The following is a 22383-nucleotide window of genomic DNA, read 5'->3' on the forward strand; positions in this document are numbered from 1 at the left end:
TAAAAACCACGTCTAGCAATTCCTTTGGGCAAAGGCCTTAGTTCACCACTTCAGTTTTAGGGACCAAGGAAGGGACCCCAACTCTGCAAAGCTCCAGCTGGTCAAGTAGCCCCCAGGATGAGCCAGGGGCCCACTGGCCAGTGTGGTCTACACACAGGCAACAGGAGAGAGACTCAATGCAAAACCGGAAGTTTAAAAACTTTAACAATTTATTAGTCTTATTTTCCAGTAAAATATTCACATAATGTCCAAAGAATGGAATGATAGAATGTCATTGGCTAATTCCACATAAATATTTAAAATCTAAAAACTTCAGAGGATCATCAGACTGAGTAGAAATTTGATTCTTCAAAGCAAGTATTGCTTTACTATTGTCATTAATCCAGTCAATAATATGACCAATAACCTGCAGTGTAAACAGAACGCTTGCTGAGTGGCTTTTTAAAAGATGCTTCTGTGAGCCGTTACCCGTCAATCCAAGAAGAAGATGTTATTGAACTGCGTGGCGCAAAGTTTCTTTACCTCCTCTGCAGGAAGAACAGAAAGCAGTGAGTAAGGGAGAGCTTTTCACTCAAAGGTTATATGATACATATTAGTACCTTAAATTCTTCTGGAATAAAGTTGGGAATAAGTAATTATCTGCATTAATGTTGATCTTATTTCTAAGAAGCTGAGGCAAGAAACATTAATAAACTAGGAGAAAGAAAAAGCCTAACATGCCCACGAGACTTCAGTGCTATTTAACAGAGACACACTGCCTCTTCGAGCCTGAGAAAGCTCAAACCCAGCACCCACAGGGCCTGAGACACCCACGGTGAGGGCCTTAGGAGCACAACTTCTAAAATCTTGAGAACTCTGATGCAAGCACGAACTCCAGCTGCAGCCATGACCTGTGGACCAGGTGCTCCAGCGGCCTCTCTCTCGTGACGACTCAATTCCCATTGTACTGAGCCACGGCCTCACTGCGGTTTCTAACACACACAACTATGCATGTGTTACTAGGATAGAGAAATGGAATATGCCCTCGGAGATACCTGCAGAAAAAGCTCACACCTAACGTTGCTGACAGGTGGCAGGCACTTGGGTACATCCCAACTGTCCACTCCCTGCTGTCTCTTGCAGAGCCGCACCGGGGTTGGGTGCAGGGAAGGTGACACCACCCTTGCCTCCAGGCCAGCACAAAGCAGCTGCTGGGATCGCAGTGTGCGGAGGACAGACCGGCTCTGGCTGGAGCGGGAGGCACACCCCAGCGTTACTGCTCCCGCACAGAGTGGCTGTCATTGCTTCATGAGCCTGGCTGCCCTGCTTCAAAGGGCGCATTCTCACCCAGGAAGAAAGAAAGACCATTTCATCCACAGTATGTGAAGCCGTGGGATTTTCTCCTTTGGCCTCATAAAAATAATTTTCCTTTGGCCATTGTCAAGTTTCCCGTGACACGGGCAAGTTTTTCACATACTTTTTCAAGGAACTAATCTACAGAAAAACAGACTGGATCAAAAGGTTTCCTCCGAGCAGCGGAAGCATCTGCTTGAAATCGCAACAGTCGTGCTGTTCTATTGAGCATGTGTCTCAGTACAATGAAGACAGTGGTTTTTAAATATCAGAAGCATTAACATTGTGCTCAAATGCCAAATCCTATTTACCATTTACTTCAATCAGGTTTGCATTTTTTTGATTCAAAATAACATAGAGCTCCCGCTGGTCAGACTTTTTCCCAACAACCCAATAATCACTCATGGCTTTCACGATGATTTCCTCATCTTCGTCCACCCTGCAAGACAAGAGTTTCAAAATGCAGTCGTTTATTACAAACAGAGCCAGACTGGGAGAAACTATCTACAACAGGAAATCTCAGTCATCTGAGAACTCCAGGGAGTCCCGTACGAGTGACCCGAAGCTTTGGGCTGACTGATGGGTCTGGAAGCCCAGAGAGGTGGTCGAGCCTCTCTAAAGGGCAGTGGTCACTGGGTTTTGAAGACAATTCCCTTAATCCTACCAGACCTGAGGCCCTGAACCTAACTGTCCCCTATACCTGGGCTTCTGAGCATTAAAGAGAAAAAACCAACATGATATAGAAAAATGTTAGTTACATGCAAACAAGTGGTTAGAATAAGATGGAACTTGGAGACATTGTAGAAAATAGGTCTACCTTTCATCTAGCGCCAATATTCCACCTTTGTGTGGAAATTACCGAAAAATCGGTACAGCGGTCTGGTAGGGTCTCTGCTGATTAGAAGGGGGCACCTCGCTTGAGAGGTGGTCAGAATTACCTGGTGAAGTCACTGTTGATGTCACCCAGAATCTTCATCAGATCCGGGTGAACAGATGTCAGCGACACACTGGGTGTTTTTCTCATGTGAATCGTACTTTTTTCCGCTAAATTCATGTGGTTGAAGTAGATAAACTTAAACTGGGGTTCTTTCTCAGACCTGTGAGAACAGAGCAGTGAATGTAACGTTCTGAAAGGGTTCTCCAAGTGACACAAGGACACTGTTCAAACTTGGAACCGTGTGGCTGGGCCCTGGACTTCCCACTGCTGGGCCTTCCCGTCGAGAAACTGCATGAAGGTGTGACAGGCTCCTCATTCATTCGTGTGAGGAGCCTGTTACATTTACGTGATATCTGTGAGGTCCCAATCTGACGGAATTTTCCAGAGGGCTGAAGTGTATTGTTTAAAAAATAAAAATAGTTACACCATTTTATGACTTTCTCAATAAAAGTACAATGTTTTATAAATGGCAATCACTCAGTTATTCCCTGAATTTTCTGTTTAAAAAAAAGGGGGGGGGAGGGCAAACTAAATGAATACAGACTATGTATCTTTGGCCCCGTTTTTCTAAATAAAGTCTTACTGGAACATGGCCACACCTCATGTTAATGTACTGCCTGTGCTGCTTTCACACAAACCACCATTGAGGAGGTGTAACATATACAGCCACGAAATCTAACATACTTACTACTCGGCCCTTTTCAGAAGTCTGCTGGCCCATTAGGAGAGTAACATCTCCTTTATCCCACAGAACCGGGAACACACGTGTTCATGTGTGAATCGGTCACAGAACTGAAGCTAACTACTGTTAACTAGCAACACTGCACCCTCCTCAGTGGAGATCAGCCTTTCTGCTGAAGGATGATAAACATTTAGTTGGGATGCAGCTTCAATTACTGTAAATGAGTAGGCGCTACCCCACTGCCCCCCAGGTCAGGGCCTGCGACTTCTCAGGGTCCCACCCAGACAGCTGGGCCACTAGGTCCAGGGCCTCCTGCCCTCCCCTCTCACTGTGCCCTCACTTAAGTCACAGTCTGGGGTCTGGGTGAGAGGCTGAGCGGCCCTGCCACTGGGGGCTCAGGGCCTCTGCTTACTGCAGGGCTTGCAGCCACGTCCTGGGGCTGAGGGTGCGGAAGTCCGCCCCCTGGGTAAGTGGGTTATTACTGTAATACTGTGCATCTAGGCAAAGAAAGTATGTAATAGCTTAGTGTCCAGGAAAATGAAAAGGGAATTCTTATAGAAGCAGAATTTTTGTCGTTGTTAACCCTCACACAGGGTTTTTTTCTCCACCGGGCTGGTCGAGTGGGATGTGGGGTGTGGGCGGTCTCTCACAGGCCAAGCCTATGGGCAGAGCGGGCACACCTCAGCACATACGCTCATGCCACAACCAGGGCAGGCCAGCCCAACCATCAGCGTGGGCAGAAAACTCAGGAGCAGCTCCCCCGGAGCCTTTCCGACAGGACTGAGCTCTCTGCTGTTCTCTGGGGGCGGAGGGAACGCGAATGATACTGTCCGTTTGCTTAAGGAGAAACCCCCTGACTCTCCCAAGCCCCGTTACATGCTGGGAAGGAAACACAAAGTAAAGCACTAACCCAGATGCTCTTTTGTTGACGTTAAATTGCTCACAAATGTCTGATGCCAGCACCGTGAGCTGGGGCCCCACAATGCTGTCCAGTCTTCGGCAAAAGTCCAATGTAGGCTGCACGGAGGCTAGCAGGTGAGGCAGAAAAGCAGTGAGTGCGACCATGCTCTGGGGTAAAAAGGTCAATGTTCATTTACTGTCTTGAGAACAATTTTGCCGTCTTTACTGAATTAACAATTCAAACCTTTACTGGATCTGGGAGATGAGGCAATTAAATGATCAGATCTCCCTGCCCATCCTCTCTCCCCCTCAATAGAAGAGAAACAGAAAAATCAAAATTATATTTAAGATGGAAAAAAACAGCAAAAGCAAAGACGTCTCACTGAGAATGTTGACGTAAGCATGTGCTGTGGGTGGTAAACGGGCTGTCCACCCCAAGTCGACCCAAGAAGGTCTAATATTTAACAAACATTACACAGCACGGATGGGCCACGTCTGGGGCTCTTCAAATGTGACCTCATTTAACTCGCAAAGCCCCCTAGACAGGTGCCTCTGTTACCTCCCACAGTCAGGGGGGCACGGGTCCTGCTGCTGACAAGGACTTGACTTCCCTCGATGCTGCTATGACAACATGTTGACCATTTAGGAACAGAACACAGCGAATTGTAGAGAGAGAAGGCTTGGCTAAGGCTGGAGTCAGACACAGGGGTGTACCTACCGTCAATCATGAAGCACACAGCCGCGCTCATGGCCTGGGAGGAAAAACACACCGCGGTTACAAGGCGGCACAGAGGGAAGGCTGCAGAGCCAATGCAGTGACCTGGCTGGACTCCTGACTGGACAAATCACCTTTGTAAAGGTATTTCCTGGCCAACTGGAGAAATCTGGATATGGAGTGAGCACTAGATGAGATTAAGGAAGAACTGAAACTGTCTCTACAGAATGAGCAAGTCCATAGCTGTAAAAGCACGTGAGGGCAGTACTCAGTGAGGTGTGTGCCGGGGGCGTCCAACTGAGCATGCAGGATGCCAGGCCTTGGACAGCTACCCTCTCACAAGTAAGGAAACTCCTTCACAGGAGCTGGAAAGGAGGCACTATTCCGGAAGGGCACCCATGTTGAGTTTCATCGTAATGTTCACGTCCAGCATCTGTTCTGAGAACATGTAAGAGGTTTACACACATACCCGTGAACACACACGGGAGTTACTTTGGTGTTAACCTGGAACACTGGAGGGAAAACGGTTGTTACCTTATAAACGATGAGATGGAGGGCTTCGTAAGTGTCATCGGTATTTACAAAGATTTTGGGGAATCTGCATTTTGCTTCCGGATCATTAAGGTTCAAGGGTCCAGTCAGAAATCTGAGAAGCAAGTAAGAGATGACTCAATTCAACTAGGAAAATTATAAACAGGAATGTACAGGGTGGGTAAAAGTAGGTCTACAGTTGTGAGCATGCAAAACACTGAGTTCATTCTTATTTATTTTTGCATTAGTTTCCACATGAACAACTGTAAGCCTACTTTTGTCCACCCTGTATAAATGGAGTACATTCTACTTACTATACAGCCATTTTGGGGGGAAACTAGATATTACTTAAAACACCAAATCAGAATGTAGAAAAGTAATAGTTTTAATTCACTGGAAACAAGACAATTCCTTTGTTGATCATCTATCTATATATATATAAAAGCCTAAGTGACTGAATGACTGGTTGACCAGTTGCTATGACGTGCACTGACTACCAGGGGACCGACGCTCAATGCACAAGATTGGGCTCCCTCCTGTCTGGATCAGGCCTGCGGGGATCGGGCCGAAACCAGCTATCCGACATCCCCCAAGGGGTCCCAGATTGTGAGAGGGTGCAAGGTAGGCCGAGGAACCCCCACTGCACCGGGCCTCTAGTTATCAATAGAACAGCACAAAGGTAATTCAGGGTTCATGATTTTATCTTTACCAAGGAAGATGATAAACTCCAGTACCGCACCCCGAAGAACAGAGTCCTACCTTCCATAGTGCTGAAGATTTCCTGGCATTTCTGCCCTTATGGGAGAATCCCTTCCTGCCAACTGTGAACAAATCGATGTTGAGAAATGACTTATTAGATTGTCTACTTTCAAAGCTCTGAAAAGCAGCATTCCTCTACCAGTTGGCTCTGTGCCACTTTCCTACATCAATTTCCCACGCTCCTTCCACCAAAAAAAGAGGGGGGTCACAGACACAGAGGACTCATTTTAACCAGAACCATCACAACATAGCTTCCCTGGGCCCTAAATTCCCTCTCCTGATTTAGTGCTTTTACAGCAATAACTGAAATCTCCCATGCGGTTAATGCATCCTAGCAATGACATGAATTACTCAACTTCACCTTGTATCCCCGATGGGGAACACTCTCTTCCTATTTTCTAGATGTGGAAACTGAAGTCCACAGACGTTCACCAGCACACACAGCTCCCAAGCAGGAGGGCCAGGTGTCAAACCCAGGCCCCTGACACCCGAGTCCCTGCCCCCTACCAGGACGTTGTGCCTCCTCCTAGACTGCACATTCCTAGTTTCCCTTGCTGAAGATGTACTATTTCAACATCATAGAAAATAAATAAAAAACACTCCTCCCCCATCCAACAGTCATACTAGCTAAAAAACTTGTTACTCTTCTAAAAAATGATGTCCTTTTAGGCTACATAACACTGCAGCATGTGAAAGATTTAGCAAATGAAAAACTGAAACCAGCAAAACCAATAGTGAAAATGCACAGCCAGTTCTCAACGTGAGCAGTTCGCACTGAGAGGGACGGCTCGTGTCCATGCACAGGCCACGCTGTACACTGTGGTTTCCTGTTTCACAGCCCGGCTCTTCGGGATGTGATAAAGCAGTTTCTGCTGTTGCCACGGCACCGTCACACCTGGAAAAGCCGCCTGCAGCGGTCCTTCCGGAAGCAGGTGCTTTAGCATTAGACCGCCGCTGAGGTCGAGTCCTGGCCCTGCCACTTGTTAGTGGGGTGAGTCTGGCAAGTCAGTTCAGGCCCCCCAGCCTGGGTATCCCACCGGAAGGCAGAGATAGGGACCCAGCAAGCATGCACCTCCCGACAACAGTGCTAACAGCTGGCAGCAGCAGAAAACTGTGCTGTTGGGGTTACCACTGCTTTGTCAAAGGTCCTGGCACGTTCCGAGTTCCCAGAACCCGACCTAAACACCAGTTCTCCCTCTACTCAGTGAATTGCTCCTTTAAAAACACACCCTTGCTATTGCCTTTTATGTAATAAAAGAAGAGCTGACACACGTGGCTTTCTGTGTGAAGTGAAATACAGCTAACCAGGTCTCACTCCATACCACACTAATGATGTAAAATAGGGATCGGAGCTGCCCCAGCCACAACCAATTACTACATCCTCCTCCCACCCCAACCTGTGTATGTGCATGTGTACATACATGCATGCATGCATGCATATACCTACCTACCTACCTAGAGAGAGAGATTAGCACCCAACCGTACCTCAGGTTCGATATGCCTTGGAAAGAGGGATGTGGTGAGGTATTTGTATAAAATTCTCATGTCATCTTGTTCCAATCCACTCCTGAAACACAGAAAAGCAGTCAGAAGTGGGACTGGTCGGTCTCCCCTCTTTTACATCAGATGGAGAGCCCTTCCCTGACCGGAGGTTCCAGAGGGAACGGGTTACACCTGCGTCGGCTCTGGGACCTGCTGAAGGCCGCGCCTGTGGCGTGCACGGCACGGGCCGTTTACAATAAAGTCACAGGACCCGATTCCCTGGCTGAGTTCCACGCAGGACGCTTCGGGGAGCATTAGGAACCACGACGCTCCCCTTCGGGACGGAGGCTTCGCTCGGCTTCTGGCCACACGCAGCGCCACCTTCTTTCGCTCAGCATCCGGGAAGGCAGGGAGGCGCTGATGCTGCCGACAGGAGCTGACCCTGCTACGTCTCGGAAATGGAGTGGATTTCAATTCTCTGGGTTTCAGTGTAGGCGAAAAGGAGGAAGAGAAAGAAACCAACCTCAGGCAAACCATCTCATCTGAAATGAGGCGACAATGAGCAGCCTGTGGGAAAATGGCTGAGACGCTAGCTGGCATCGGACTCTATCTGAAGTCGGGTCTGTAGGTAGGAATATAAGCTGGGTGTGAATCTGTATCTGGGTATTTTTCCTGTTCAGGATAATTGGGAAAATTGTGTGAGGAAATCAGCCTTTATATGAACTAAGCCCGTACACCGTATTCCGGAGGCTCTTTCTTCTTCTTCTTCTTTTTTAAAAGTATTTATCGATTTCAGAGAGAAAGGGAGAGGGAGAGATAGAAACATCAATGATGAGAATCACTGATTGGCCGCCTCCTGCACGCCCCCTACTGGGGATTGAGCCCTCAACCCGGGCCTGTGCCCTTTTGCTGGAATCGAACCCGGGACCCTTCAGTCCGCAGGCCGACGCTCTATCCATTGAGCCAAACCAGCCAGGGCTCTTTCTTCTTTTTCCACTAAAATCACGTCAGACAAAGTCTGGTCTGTCCTGCCCTCCAGCTTTCTCCCATGCCGCCCCTCCTCTAGCACCTCTCCTCTTCCGAGGTCCAATTTCCGTAACGTCTCGTCCACACACAGAACTAGAAGGGAGCCCTGCACGCACAGGCAGCTTGGTTCTGTTTCCTGCAGGACAAGGAGGAGCTCAGGTCCAAAGGTAAAACCAACAGAGAAGAGGTTCACAGCCAACCAGGCAGATGGAATTGGCAAACCAAACCATGGAAAGGTCACCCACTGGTTCCTTTTGCGGAACTAATTGCGATAAGGGGGTGGGGGTGGGGGGGTAGAGAAACACAAAAGCAAAACAGGCTCTGGGTGTGATTTCCCCTTTAAGACATAAGTCAGTCCCAGCGGGGAGGGCAGCTAGGATAAGCAGAGACAGCGCGGAAAGCATTGCGCTGGGCAGCGCTTCCCCAGCTGCCTCCCTAGCAGCAGCTACTGGGCACCCTGGCTCCCGAACCCCCCAAATGTGGCGTGGGAGCCAGGATAGAATACACACGGGATTTTTAAGATTTGGCACAAAAAAATGCTCGTTAAGAATTTTTTTATATTATTTACAGGCTGAGATAACTCTTTAGATATATTGGGCTACAAGATATAATATAGTAATTCACTTAACCAGGTTCTTCCTACTTTATCTCGGCTACTGGAAACTTTTAAAGCGCCTATGTGTTGTGCATTACACTCTCACCATCCAGCGCTGTCCTAGACCAGAGGGCAGGAGTGGAAACGCCCTATAAAAGGAAAGGGTGACATTAATTCCTTAACTGCTGACCACGCCCACTGTGCCTGGGGCTTTGTTTTTATTATTGCACTTAAGATTTAGTGCTAGGCATTAAATCCTTTGGTGCTGGTTTTCTGGGTAGAACATTTTAAAAAACTAAGTTGCAGCCAGCAGTTCAGAGCACAGGACACCAGCAGGTGCTCCCCGTTTGCAGAGGGCAGAGAGGCGTGCAGAGTTATAGGGTCTCTACCAGCTCTGACCAAGCAACTCTCCATCCAGTATCTGTGCCCCATTCCTACCCGCGCTCCCCTACAAAAACAAATGAAGTAATGTTGTTAGTTATGCCAGATGGTACCTTCGGGGGCAAGTTCTTATAACTGCACGGCAATCTTCAGTGATTTCAAAATACAAGTTTTTAAAAAACCAAACAAGAGTTCCTTCCTTAGCACAGAGAGACAGACAACCACATGAAGCCAACAAAACCCTGCACTCACGGCCCAGTGAGTCAGGACGCCCCCCACAGGAAAGAGCCCCTCATGCTCAGAAGAACAGAGTTCTCAGTCTCCCAAAGAGTTATTTCATAGGAATGATTTTTTTTCCTTTAAAAAACAACTTTTCTTCTGTTCAAAGTGATGCTACTACTTTGTCAAGACTGACTGCTCTTTCTGGTTTATGAATCAACTAGAGGCCCGATGCACAAAATTCACGCAAAAGTAGGCCTTCCATCCAAGCTGCCGGCACCGGCTTCTTCCCTCTGGCACCTGGGACCCAGGCTTCCCTCGCAGCCCCGGCTTTGTCTGGAAGGTCCTCTGGAAGAACGTCCAGTCTAATTAGCATATTACACTTTTATTATTATAAATAACTCTGTGTCCTGTGTTGGTGTCATTGCTAAATGGACTGCCGTTGTTTTGCTCTAAGACTTCCACAAGTGCTCTGAGGGACGCAGCCACTGCAACGCTGCAAGCGACACACGGCTGTGGTCTGCAGTCTGTGCGTGTCAGTAGAGCATGCCCTCTGCTTCTGAAGATGGCGCCCAGTTATTTAAGTCAGGGACTTCTGTCGGCAGAAGCACTGTCAAGAACAGGGCTGTGAGCATCCAAAGCACAATCCTCACTTAGGATTAGTTTAGTCCAGAACACAGACTTACTGTCATGTATGGAACATAATCCAGCCAAGATCAAAGAGCATGGTCAGCTCTGATTAACTTAAAATATCTAAGGCATTTATTTATAAAAGCAATTAGCCCTGAAAAGTAAGTCAGTTCAATAAGAGGAAAATTCTCTTAAAAAAATAAGCCAAAAACTTCGGACAAAGAAAAAATCAACTGAGCGCTGGCTGGGCGGCTGTTAATTGGACCGTCATCCTACACCAAAAGGTTGCAGGTTCAATCCTGGGTTGGGGCGTGTACTAGAGGCGACCAATCAATGTTTCTCTCTTTCCTTTCTCTCTCTAAAATCAATAAAAACATGTCTTCCGGTGAGGATTAAAAAAATAAAAAGAGAGAACCAAGATGGCGGCATAGGTTAACGCCGGAGTTTGCTGCTTTGAACAACTACTTCAAAAGTGAAACCAAAAAACGGAAGGGACATCACCCAGAACCACAGGAACGCTGGCTGAGTGGAAGTCCTACAACTAGGAGGAAAGAGAAACGCATATGGACACTCAGAGGAGGCGCAGTGCTGAAGTCAAATACTGAGGTGCGGAGTGCGCGGAACGGGCTGGCGGCGGAGGGCGCGGTTGGCGTTTTCAATCAGGAGGGAGTCACAGAATCTGAGCTCCAGATCCGGGCGAGTCTTTAGGGACCCAGACTCAAACGGGAGAAGCGGGACTGTCTGGCTTCGGTCAGAGCAAGTGCAGCTTTCTCTCCGAGCTTTGCAGCGGGTGCTGGGACTCAGAGAGGCAGAGCCCCTGGGGACAGGACTAAGAGCCGCCATAACTGCTCTCTCCGGCCCACCCTGTTGATCCTGTGCGACCCGCCCCGCCCAAGCCCTGCACACAGGCATTTGCCGGATAGCCTCAGGCAAAGGCTAGATTAGCACCTCCCTAGAGGACAGAAGTTCTCTCACTGCTGACACAGCTGATTCTCATAGCCACTTGGCCTGGAGGTCAAACCCTCCCTGGAATTAGCTACAACAATCAAGATTTAACTATAAGACTGCGAACAAAGACCACTAGGGGGTGCACCAAGGAAGCATAACAAAATGCGGAGACAAAGAAACAGGACAAAATTGTCAATGGAAGATATAGAGTTCAGAACCACACTTTTAAGGTCTCTCAAGAACTGTTTAGAAGCCGCCGATAAACTTAATGAGATCTACAAGAAAACTAATGAGACCCTCGATCTTATATTGGGGAACCAACCAGAAATTAAGCATACACGGACTGAAATAACGAATATTATACAGACTCCCGACAGCAGACCAGAGGAGCGCAAGAATCAAGTCAATGATTTGAAATGCGAGGAAGCAAAAAACACCCAACCGGAAAAGCAAAATGAAAAAAGAATCCAAAAATGCGAGGATAGTGTAAGGAGCCTCTGGGACAGCTTCAAGCATACCAACATCATAATTATAGGGGTGCCAGAAGATGAGAGAGAGCAAGATATTGAAAACCTATTTGAAGAAATAATGACAGAAAACTTCCCCCACCTGGTGAAAGAAATGGACTTACAGGTCCAAGAAGCGTGGAGAACCCCAAACAAAAGGAATCCAAAGAGGACCACACCAAGACACATCATAATTAAAATGCCAAGAGCAAAAGATAAAGAGAGAATCTTAAAAACAGCAAGAGAAAGAAACTCAGTTACCTACAAGGGAATACCCATACAACTGTCAGCTGATTTCTCAACAGAAACTTTGCAGGCCAGAAGGGAGTGGCAAGAAATATTCAAAGTGATGAATACCAAGAACCTACAACCAAGATTACTTTATCCAGCAAAGCTATCATTCAGAATTGAAGGTCAGATAAAGAACTTCACAGATAAGGAAAAGCTAAAGGAGTTCATCACCACCAAACCAGGATTATATGAAATGCTGAAAGGTATCCTTTAAGAAGAGGAAGAGGAAGAGGAAGAAAAAGGTAAAGATACAAATTATGAACAACAAATATGCATCTATCAACAAGTGAATCTAAGAATCAAGTGAATAAATAATCTGATGAGCAGAATGAACTGTTGATTATAATAGAATCAGGGACATAGAAAGGGAATGGACTGACTATTCCTGGCGGGGAAAGGGGTGTGGGAGATGCGGGAAGAGACTGGACAAAAATCGTGCACCTATGGATGAGGACAGTGGGTGGGGAGTGAGGGCAGAGGGTGGGGCGGGAACTGGGAGGAGGGGAGTTATGGGGGGAAAAAACAGAGGAACAAATGTAATAATCTGAACAAGAAAGATTTAATTAAAAAAAAAAAAAAAAAAAAAAAAAAAAAGAAACTGCCTGGTCTGGTAGCTCAGTTTGTTAGAGTGTTGTCCTGATAAAACAAGGTTGGGGGTTCGATCCCCAGTCAGGGCATATACAAGAATCAACCAATGAATGCATAAATAAGTGGAACAACAAATCAATGTTTCTCTCTCCCTCTCTACCTTCTTCTGTCTCTAAAATCAATTTAAGTAATAATAAAATAAGTAAATAAATAAAAAATAAAAAAGAGGCTGAAAAATATCAAATTAGTATGAAATAAAGGGAAATTTTGTATCATTTTGAAATGCTGTAATCAGCAAAATGGGGAAAAATTACAAATTTAAAAAAAAACAAAAAAAAAACAAAAAAAAATAATAAAAAATAAAAAGAGTCAGCTGACATCCTATGAACAGCAGTAATATCTAATCCTATCACAGCCAACACCAAATCCATTCAGGGCGTACCTACCAGATGAGCTGGTCATTATAGAGAAAGGCAGTGTATTTGACTATACTCAGGCTCTCCTCCATCCTGTTAATAAAGGACTGGATTTTCAAATAAGTCATTTTATCCAATGGGAAGAAACTGATTCCACCAAAAATGTCGAGTAGATCGCATGACTGCAAATGCAGCGTTTGCAAATACTGTAGGAAAAAATAAGGCACAACATTTATAAATAAGCACACTGAATATAGTACTCTTTGACAACTGAAGATAATTAGCCCTAATTAATGGTACAACACAACCACACTCTGGCAACAGCACGCCAACAAGCCAGCCAGTGGGTGCACCACAGATAACTGGATCTGAAATTAGTACCAATTTCAAAATATAAAGTTCAAACGCAACTCATTAATGTTTCCTCAGTATTGTGTTTTCTCTCTTTGAAGTATTTGATTCCTTTTATTAGTGCATCTCAAATTAGGTTAGCCTCATTTGTGATATCATGGATATACTTAGTGACGTCTTATGTTAAAATGATGTTGAGCCGAAACTGGTTTGGCTCAGTGGATAGAGCGTCGGCCTGTGGACTGAAGGGTCCCAGGTTCGATTCCGGTCAAGGGCATGTACCTGGGTTGCAGGCACATCCCCGGTGGGAGGTGTGCAGGAGGCAGCTGATCAATGTTTCTCTCTCATCGATGTTTCTAACTCTCTATCCCCCTCCCCTCCTCTCTGTAAAAAATCAATAAAAGATATTTAAAAAAATAATAATAATAAATAAATAAAAGGCCAGAAAGTTGAGAACCACTGCTCTAAAGGTTTGTCTGGACACTATCAAGATTGTAAATAAAATTCAAAATACTTACCCGATGGAAGAATTTCTCTAATCTTTCTTTTAGGAGCTTGACACCTCCATCTTCCATGGCTCTCATAAATGTACCATTAAAAAGCTAAGGGTGTAAAAAGTTTTAAAAAGTCAATTTCCCATGCCCTTCAATCATCTGGTATGATAAATTCTTCTTTTACTTTTAGATTAATTTGACTTATTTAATCCCCCAGTTCCTTTTAAATATAGGATCTAGTCACATGAGAAAGGAGGAGTTATAAAATAAGTCACCAAAAATTAACACACTGTTAAGTGATGTTGTGATTTTTATGAAATCACCTAATTGTTTTGGGCATGTTTTTAACCTCAGCTCATACCTACGTTTAACTTTACATAAGTATCGTCACCAGACTTCTTAACCAGATAGTGTGTATTTTCCTCAAGAACTTGGACTGTCCTGTTCACCAATAGGGACACATTCCTAGTACAGGGCCAGGAATGGAGAAGTACTCCGAGCTCACTGAGTAAGTGTACATACAAACTCAGTACTGTCCCAGAGGTCCCATCATTTCTTCCCCTCATCCAGTTACACAGTCACCTTGCAATAATCTAAAGAATTAAGAATTAGTTTTAAACAACCCCTGTCAATGGGGGTAACTGGCTAGATTCAATTCAGAAACAATGTCACGCTCACCTTGTACATGCTGTAGCACTGCTGGAGCACGGAACTATAAACCTTGTCCTGCAAACAACACAAAGACACAGCACAAGCCTCAAGGTGAAAGGAAAGACAATTCTTTACACGGTAGGTAGGGTACAATGACTGTTGGCAAAGCAATATGATGTTTATAAACCTGATCCCACAATAGTTGTGTGCTGAAAAGAGAGATATTTAAATTCAATTATTCAATTATAAAGCAGTAAGCCTGATTGCAGGAGGGATTTAAACATGGATGATGAGTAGAAGGCATTAGTGAGACATGGTACATCTACCTTTTTATAAGATTGTACTAATGTAAACAGTAGCTAGAAAACCTTACTATGTGTGTCCTGAGAAACTTCTGCAAAGCAACATAGCTTAAAACTGGCCGAGAAAGTCACCCAACATATTTAGGAATAAATGTTTTCCTAAAAAATATGAAATAAAAGAATGACATTACCAACAACTCCTCTTCTTGGTATTCAACAACTGGTTTTCCATCTTTACTTTGCTTTTCAATGATAGGATTCCGAACAACCTACAAAGTTTGATAAAGTGAAATTATACAATGAATCAATTATAAGTTTTAAAATTTGCCCCTAAACTTAAATATTTGATCCTGTCATAACAAAAACACATTTCTTAAAACAGCCCCAAGAACAAATACTGAATAGGAGTTGGATTTTAAAATTGCAACCAATCTTATTGTAATTTTACTCTGATGCAATAGCCAGAGGACTTTCCTAAATTCTTAACAGTAAAGATCACCCATAACTTTACAATTTCAAAAAGATGTACTGTGTATGTAAATACCATGACCATCCAGAAATTTTCCTCTGGTTCGTTGAAGAACTGCCTATTCTTCTGTGTATGTAAAGACTTCGCAGGCTTTGATGGACTGAAGGTCCTAAAAGGGTGAGAAGAATGTGTTGGGGACGATTCTCCAGTGTGAGCTGTAAGAACCCACTGAGCTTTGCAGAAGCGCCTTTAAAGGCGTTACCTTGTAAACTGTACAATAGCTTCACACAAGCCGACATTTCTAATTTTTTCGTTCTTCTCCACTTCATTTGGGTAATAAAACAAAATTTTGTTTTCCTCCTATGTATGAAGGAGAAACAGAACCACAGCATTAACATAAACATTTTTAAAATCCTAGCTGTTGAAAATGCTGATTAATGTCAACCTCTCATATCATACATGCTAAAGGCAAAACAAACCAACCAACCATTCCCAAGCCAAAAAAAACAACCCCATAAAAAACCAAAAAACTTTTCAGAAAGAGAATGATCCTTTCAATGTGTAAAACGCTCCCCAGACTGAAGGACAATTGTGATACGCACGCCACTGAGGTAGCACTACTGGACAATTACTCTGGCACTCCATCTTCGGAGTTCCTTCCTCATGCTGGTTTGTAATAAATACACCAACGCTATAAAGAAATAGGCGTGTGCATGTGCGTGTGCGCGTGCGCACAAACTTCCACCTCCCCGCGAATGACACCCAGCAGGTTCGTGGGCATTTGGACTGACAGCCTTTAAAGGGGCTGTGATTTCCTGCCAGCAAAACCTGGCTCCGGACATCCTTTGGGGAAGTCGCCACCCCCCCCTACAGCCTACACGAACACAAACTCCTGGAACTTAGCCACTGAGTAATAATAACTGGGGAATCTCTGCGAGGGTCCTTCCGCCAAGCCCGCGTGACCTCGGGGCTCCGGCCCCCGCTCCTCCACGCCGCCGGTCGAGGACTTCCAGGAACAAAGACGCCCGCGCAATGTTAGCCACGCCAGGACCCACGCGAAGAGAAGGGACTCGACCCGTGTGCGGCGGGCGACTCACCCGACGAGTCTTCACTCCACACACGGGCACTGATCCGGGACCCGAAGCACCCGGGCTGCGCTGCCAGGACCCCGCCGGACCCGGGACCCGGCGCACTCCTGGCCCTCAGGCTCGGTAATGCCGCAGGAGGAGGGCAGAGTGGCAGGTGCTGCCCGGCGCGGGGCGGCGAGGGTCACCTGCCGGGCGCACCCCGCGGCTCCCGGAGCCCGCCGCCCCGCGCCCCGGCCGCCGGCTGACCCCGCGCGCAGCCCCGCTCCGCCCCGCTCACCTCTCCCTCGCGCGGCCCGAAACGCGGGTTGTAGATGAAGAAGCTCAGCAGGGCCGGCGGGAGCTGCTTCTCTTGGGCCGCCCCGGCCGCCGCTGCCGCCATCCCGGCCCGGCCCCCGCCTCGGGAGCCTCCCTCTGCCGGTCCCCAGACAGCCGCCTCCAGGAAACCGCACTTCCGCCTCCTAGCGGTCGCCCCGGAAGTGGTCGCCGGCAGCCCGGAAGAAGAAACCGCAGCGCGGCGTCGCCTTCGGGCGCACCGGAGTGGGTAGGTTCCCGGGCAGGCGTGTCCTCCGTGAGAGGTAAGGCGAAGGTGACGTGGTTTTTTTTGTTTGCGCCCAGGGTTCTGTCTTGGGTCGAGGGCATGGCTGCCTGTTTACGGAAAAGTGGATGGAGCAGAGTCTTGCGTAGCAGGAAGCACGAAGGCGCGAAGACGCCCTGCGGGGAAAGAAACTCGCGCGTGCGTTCGGTTGGAGATGGGCCCGTCTTCATCTGCAGCCTCCCTTCGAGCATCTAAGGTGTTTTTGGGGGTTTTTTGGTTTTTTATTTATTTTTTATTCCAATTTGAGAGACATCGGGTGACCGTGGTTCAAACCAAACCGACAGACTTCGCCCTTTACGCCAACTCCTGTGGCTCCGAAGAAAGACGGCCGATCTAAAGGCGCTGCCCGGGAGGCGCTGTGTGCGCCCCAAGTGGGAGCGGCCATGGCTTCCTCCCGAGGAGAGCCAACCCCTCGCCGTGGCGCCCAGGGCATCATCGCCCTTCCCAGCTTTTAGGATTCCCTTGCGTTTGAGGCCTGTGGATCCTGGCGCAGTTGGAATGGCTCGCCGCTTCTGGTATTTGGAGTTCAAGCCGATGGAACTGCAGCCGACTGCCTGGCCAAGCTCAAGAAGACCTGAAGCTACCGTTAGGTTGTCTGCTGTCAGCTGGTGGTGGTTGGCATCCGTTCAACTCTGATAGGAAACCCCAATTTGGGGTACGGGGAAGGAGAATTTATTCAGAACAGCTCAACTGCGAGACAGCACAGGTGTGGAACAGCAGGGCCGTGAGGCAGGTCGGGTGTGAGGCAGCCCCGTGTTGCAGCTTGGCCCCTCTCTGGCAAGACAGCTGGACTCTGCTGGCCCACTCTGGCCTGGCCCACTCTGGCCTGGCCCACTCTGGCCTGGCCCACTCTGGCCCGGCTCACTCTGTCCTGGCCCAGCCAGACAGCTTACCTGGTACAGCTCCAGCAGGAAAACACAATTTTGGTAGATGAGGAAAGCCCATTCCCCGAGTCAGAGGGAATCTGATTTATAGGGAGGGAAGTCCGACTGTCCCCGTCCCCGTCCTCCCCTACCCCCCTGCAAATGAGGACTCCAAGTCCACAGTTTGGACAAAAAACAAACACTGTCCTGCCTTAGCCGGTTTGGCTCAGTGGATAGAGCATCAGCCTGCGAACTGAAAGGTTCCAGGTTTGATTCCAGTCAAGGGCACATGCCTGGGTTGTGGGCTCCATCCCCAGTGTGGGGAGTGCAGGAGGCAGCCGATCTATGATTTTCTCTCATCATGGATGTTTCTATCTCTCCCTCTTCCTTCCTCTCTGAAATCAATAAAAAATATATTAAAAAAACAAAACACAGCAACACTGTCCTGATTTGTCCTAATGGAGGCACCTGATTGGCCAGTGAAAATGCTGATGGGGCTATAGCTGTGCAGCTCCGATTGCATGGACAAAGTCCCAGTCCTATTGCTTGAAATTGGATTCCAGGAATTCCTTTAGGAGGGTTGGCTCAGATGGCAGGCAGGCAGTTCAGTGCTCCCTGAAGTGTAGCTTGTGTGAGAGGCCCCTGTTTAGCAAGGTTGCTAGGCCCTGTTTTTAAATTTGGCCCAATTGGCCACCTAGAGCCCTTTTCAGTATTTTCTTGGAGTCAATAGTCATCTGTCACAGATTAAGTTTAAAAACAGGACTTCTTATCCAACCTGTCGGAATGGGTCTTCACATTTAGGGGCGCGGTGTTGGAATTTGGACATGAGAAAGATCTGAGCACTGATCCTAGCTCAATCCCTCACGAGGTGTGAGACCTTGGACTGGTTACCTAACCTTTCTCCAGTGTGTATCTCTTGTTTGTAAAATGACTAATAGTAAAGGCTTTCCTTGAAGACTTCACCATAAGAATTAAATGGACTTTGAATTGGACATCTAGTGCCCAGCACTTAATCATTATTCAACAAATTATTACTATCATTACTTGCTCTTGAAAGACATTTTCAGTGTATGCAAATATATGTGATACACTACTAGTACATTAAGGAAATGAAGGGTCAAAATCATGTGATCATCTGAGTAGGTGAGAAAAAGCACTCAACAAAATTCAGCATCCTTTCATGGTAAAAAAACAACAACAAACTCGGTACAGAAGGGATATACCATGCCTTAATAAAGGCCACATGTGACAAGCCCACACTTCACATTTGAAAGGTTGAAAGCTTTTCCTCTAAGATCAGGAGTCCTCCCCAGAACAATCCGGCAAGAAAAAGAAATAAAAGGCATCTAAGCCATGAAGTAAAATTGTCTCTGTTTGCAGATAATAAGATCTTATATATAGAAAACCTTAAAGACTGCACCATAAACCCCTTAGAACTAATAAAGAAAGTCAGTAAAGTTGCAGGATACAATATCAGTATACAAAAGTCAGTTGTTGCTAACAAGGAACTATCAGAGAAAGTAAGAAAATCCTATTTACATTAGCATTAAAAAGAAAATACTGCCCTAGTCGGTTTGGCTCAGTGGTTAGAGTGTCAGCCCACTGATGAAGGGTCTCGGGTTCAATTCTGATCAAAGGGCACATACCTCAGTTGCAGTCTTGATCCCGGGCCCAGTTGGAGTGAGGGTGGGAGCAACCAATTGATGTGTCTCTCTCACATCCATGCTTCTCTCTCTGTCTCTCCCCCTTCCATCATCTCTAAATATCAATGGAAAAAATATCCTTGGGTGAGGATTAACAACAACAAAAGAGAATAAAGTTCTTTGTAATAAATTTAGCCAAGGAGGTAAAAGATTTATGCATTGAAAATTATAAAACACTGATGAAAGAAATTGGAGAAGGCACAAATAAATGGAAAGATGTTCTGTGTTCATGGATTGGAAGAATTAATACTGTTAAAATATCCATTCTACCTAAAGTGATCTACAGATCCAGTGCAATTCTTATCAAAATTCCAATGGTAATTTTTATGGACACAAAAACCAATTCTAAAATTCACATGGAGCCACAAAAGACCTTGAAGAGCCAAAGCAATCTTGCGAATGAAGAGCAAAACTGGAGTCATCACACTCCCTAATTTCAAACTACATTGCAAAGCTTTAGTAATCCAAACAGTATGGTATTGGCATAAAAACAGACACAAGATCATTGGAACAGAATAGAGAGCTCAGAAATAAACCCGTGCACATGTAGTCAATTAGTTTATGACAAAGGAGCCAATAGTTACATTGGGAAGAGAATAGACTCTTCAATAAATGGTGTTGGGAAAACTGGATAGCCTCATGCAAAAAAGAAAAAAAAAGAAACTGGACTTCTATTTTGCACCATACATAAAAATCAATTCAAAATGGATTGAAGATTTGAACATAAAAGGTGAAACCATAAAACTAGAAGAAGACCGGTAAGCTCCTTGACATTGGTTATGGCAAAGGTTTTTTGGAGTTGACACAAAAAGTGCATGCAACGGAATAAAAAACTACAAAGCTGCACAGCAAAGGCAACCATCAACAAAATGAAAAGTCATCCTATGGAATAGAAAATATCTGCAAGCCACACATCCAGTAAGGAGTTAATATCCAAAATATCAAGAATTCATACAAACAATAGAAAATACTTTCAAATAACCCAATTTAAAAATGAACAAAGGATCTGAGTAGACATTCTTCCAAATAAGATATACAAATAGCCAACATGTACATGGTACATGAGAAGATATTCTTTCAACATCAGGAATCATTTAGGGAAAGGCAAAAACGATGAGATATTACTTCACTCCTGTTAGGTCTATTTTCAAAAAGACGAGATAACAAATACTGGCTAGGATGTGGAGAAAGGGGAACTCTAGTCCCCTGTTGGTGGGAATGTAAAGGGGTGTAGCCACTGTGGAAAACAGTTTGGAGGTTCCTCAGAAAATTAAAAACAGAACTACCTTATGACTCAGCAATCCCATTTCTGGTTATATATCCAAAGAAAAGAAAATCATCCAGAAGAGGTATCTGTACTCCCATGCACATTGTAGCATTATTCACAATTCCCAAGGCATGGAAACCATCTAAGTGTCCATGGACAGATGAATGAATGAATAAAATGTGCTGCCTGTGCGTCCAGTAGGGTATTATTCGGCCAGGAGAAAGAAGGGCATTCTGCTGTTTGTGGCAACATGGATGAGCCTGGAGGGCATTATGCTTAGTGAAACAAGCCAAACGAAGAAAGACAAATATTTTATGGTATCACTTAATGTGGAATCTTAAAAAAAAAAGTCAGACTCGGAAACAGAGTAGAATAGTGGTTGCCAGGGGCTGGAGGGTATGGGGGAAAGGGAGAGGCTAGTAACAGGGTACACACTTTCAGTTATAAGATGAATAAAATCTGAGGCTCTAAAGTACAACATGGTGACTATAGCTGATAATGCTGTGTTGTAGTATTGAAATTTGCTAAGAATAGAATTGTATTTTTAAGCCCCCTCTCCCCCCAAAAGGTAAATATGTGGAAATCCTTTCATAGAGCATACATACCTAAAATCATCATGTTGTACATGTTAATAAAATTACAATTTTACATGTCAATTATACCTCAATAAAGCTGGAAAAAGAATTTGTGAACTCAAAATTCCAAGAGAATGAGATGTAGGACGGCACGTTTTTGTGGTAGAAGGGAGTATGATTTCAGGTAGAAAGTTGCCGTTCCAGGGTGGGAGGTTTTGGATAGTCTCAGCCGTTGCTGTGGTCCCGTTGTCTAGCACAGTGCCTGCCTTCAAGGACATAAAAGCTAAAACCATAAAACTGTACATGTGTGTGGAATGGATGAGTTACGGGATTTGGAAACAGGGAGGGTGGAGAAACGGATTTAGAGATCCACTCTCCTCCTTCAGAGGTCACAGGCTGATCTGACATTCCAGTGACTTCTCTCCTCCCTCTACTCAGCTCAGTACTGAGCTCCGAGGGGAAGCCACTGGGTAGAGGTTTGGGCATAATCTACACCTCTAAGGCCTTTTGTACAAAGGACCGCTTCATCTCACCCTGTTGGCGGAAATAACAGACCCAAGAGTCAAGTAGCCAATCTGTTCTCTGCCGATTCAGAGCTGAGACTGTCATTCAGAGGTGGTCATCATCCCATGGGTACATCTCTCCCCTGCAGTGAAAATTGTCCTCGATCTCCATCTCCTCCTGTGACCACCTGAAAGGATCTACAAAATGTGTGATTCTTTTTTATTAAAGAATGCAAAATCTGAAGGAAACTCTCTAAGTCAGGGTTCAATCAGAGAACAAGAACTACTAGACAAAAATATAGGGTGTCCCCCCAAAATGTATACACACACTTTGCATAATTATAAAGACAGTGTTTATTAAAATACATTTCATTTTCAAAACTGAGCTATCAGCTATTAAAATGTGTATACATTTTGTGGGTCACCCTGTATGTTCATATATATGTATTCTATATATAAAGTGATTTTTAGGTGTTTATTACATGTATTAAGCTATTATGTAGCCATGGAATATGCTGTCATTTACAGGGGTGGGCAAAGTAGGTTAAATCACCAGCTGTCATTACCCAAAAGATAAATCATAG

The 22383-nt window shown here is 45.5% G+C and overlaps 1 protein-coding gene across 6 annotated transcripts; it reads right to left on the reverse strand.

The window, feature by feature from the left end:
* Positions 1-191: 191 nt before the first annotated feature.
* CCZ1 (CCZ1 homolog, vacuolar protein trafficking and biogenesis associated) lies at positions 192-16770 on the reverse strand. Of its 6 annotated transcripts, none has more exons than XM_036313023.1 (15): positions 16571-16766; positions 15468-15565; positions 15281-15374; positions 14928-15005; positions 14462-14509; positions 13808-13891; positions 12969-13144; positions 7342-7423; positions 5857-5918; positions 5101-5212; positions 4570-4603; positions 3862-3979; positions 2271-2429; positions 1644-1771; positions 192-527 (listed from the first exon to the last, which is right to left on the reverse strand). In XM_036313023.1, the coding sequence occupies exons 1-15, from the start codon at positions 16670-16672 to the stop codon at positions 472-474; spliced, it is 1431 nt and encodes a 476-aa protein (XP_036168916.1). In that variant the 5' UTR covers positions 16673-16766; the 3' UTR covers positions 192-471. The 6 variants fall into 6 exon arrangements, 5 of the variants coding, with proteins under 5 accessions (XP_036168916.1, XP_036168921.1, XP_036168918.1 ...); XM_036313028.1 differs by lacking the exon at positions 16571-16766 and adding an exon at positions 16303-16519; XR_004968204.1 differs by lacking the exon at positions 1644-1771 and having other exon boundaries at positions 2150-2429; positions 16571-16769.
* Between the last annotated feature and the right edge of the window lie 5613 nt (positions 16771-22383).

Source organism: Myotis myotis, unplaced genomic scaffold, assembly GCF_014108235.1.
Source record: "Myotis myotis isolate mMyoMyo1 unplaced genomic scaffold, mMyoMyo1.p scaffold_m19_p_6, whole genome shotgun sequence".
In the NCBI taxonomy this organism is placed as follows: Eukaryota; Metazoa; Chordata; class Mammalia; order Chiroptera; family Vespertilionidae; genus Myotis; species Myotis myotis.

Coding starts and splice junctions, on each gene's coding strand:
- CCZ1 (XM_036313023.1), bottom strand. CDS start 16,672: ATGGCGGCAGCGGCGGCCGGGGCGGCCCAAGAGAAGCAGCTCCCGCCG. Junction 15,006..15,280: donor AAAATTTCTGGATGGTCATG/GTATTTACATAC, acceptor CAAACTTTGTAG/GTTGTTCGGAATCCTATCAT. Junction 5,919..7,341: donor CAAGGCATATCGAACCTGAG/GTACGGTTGGGT, acceptor ATTTGTTCACAG/TTGGCAGGAAGGGATTCTCC.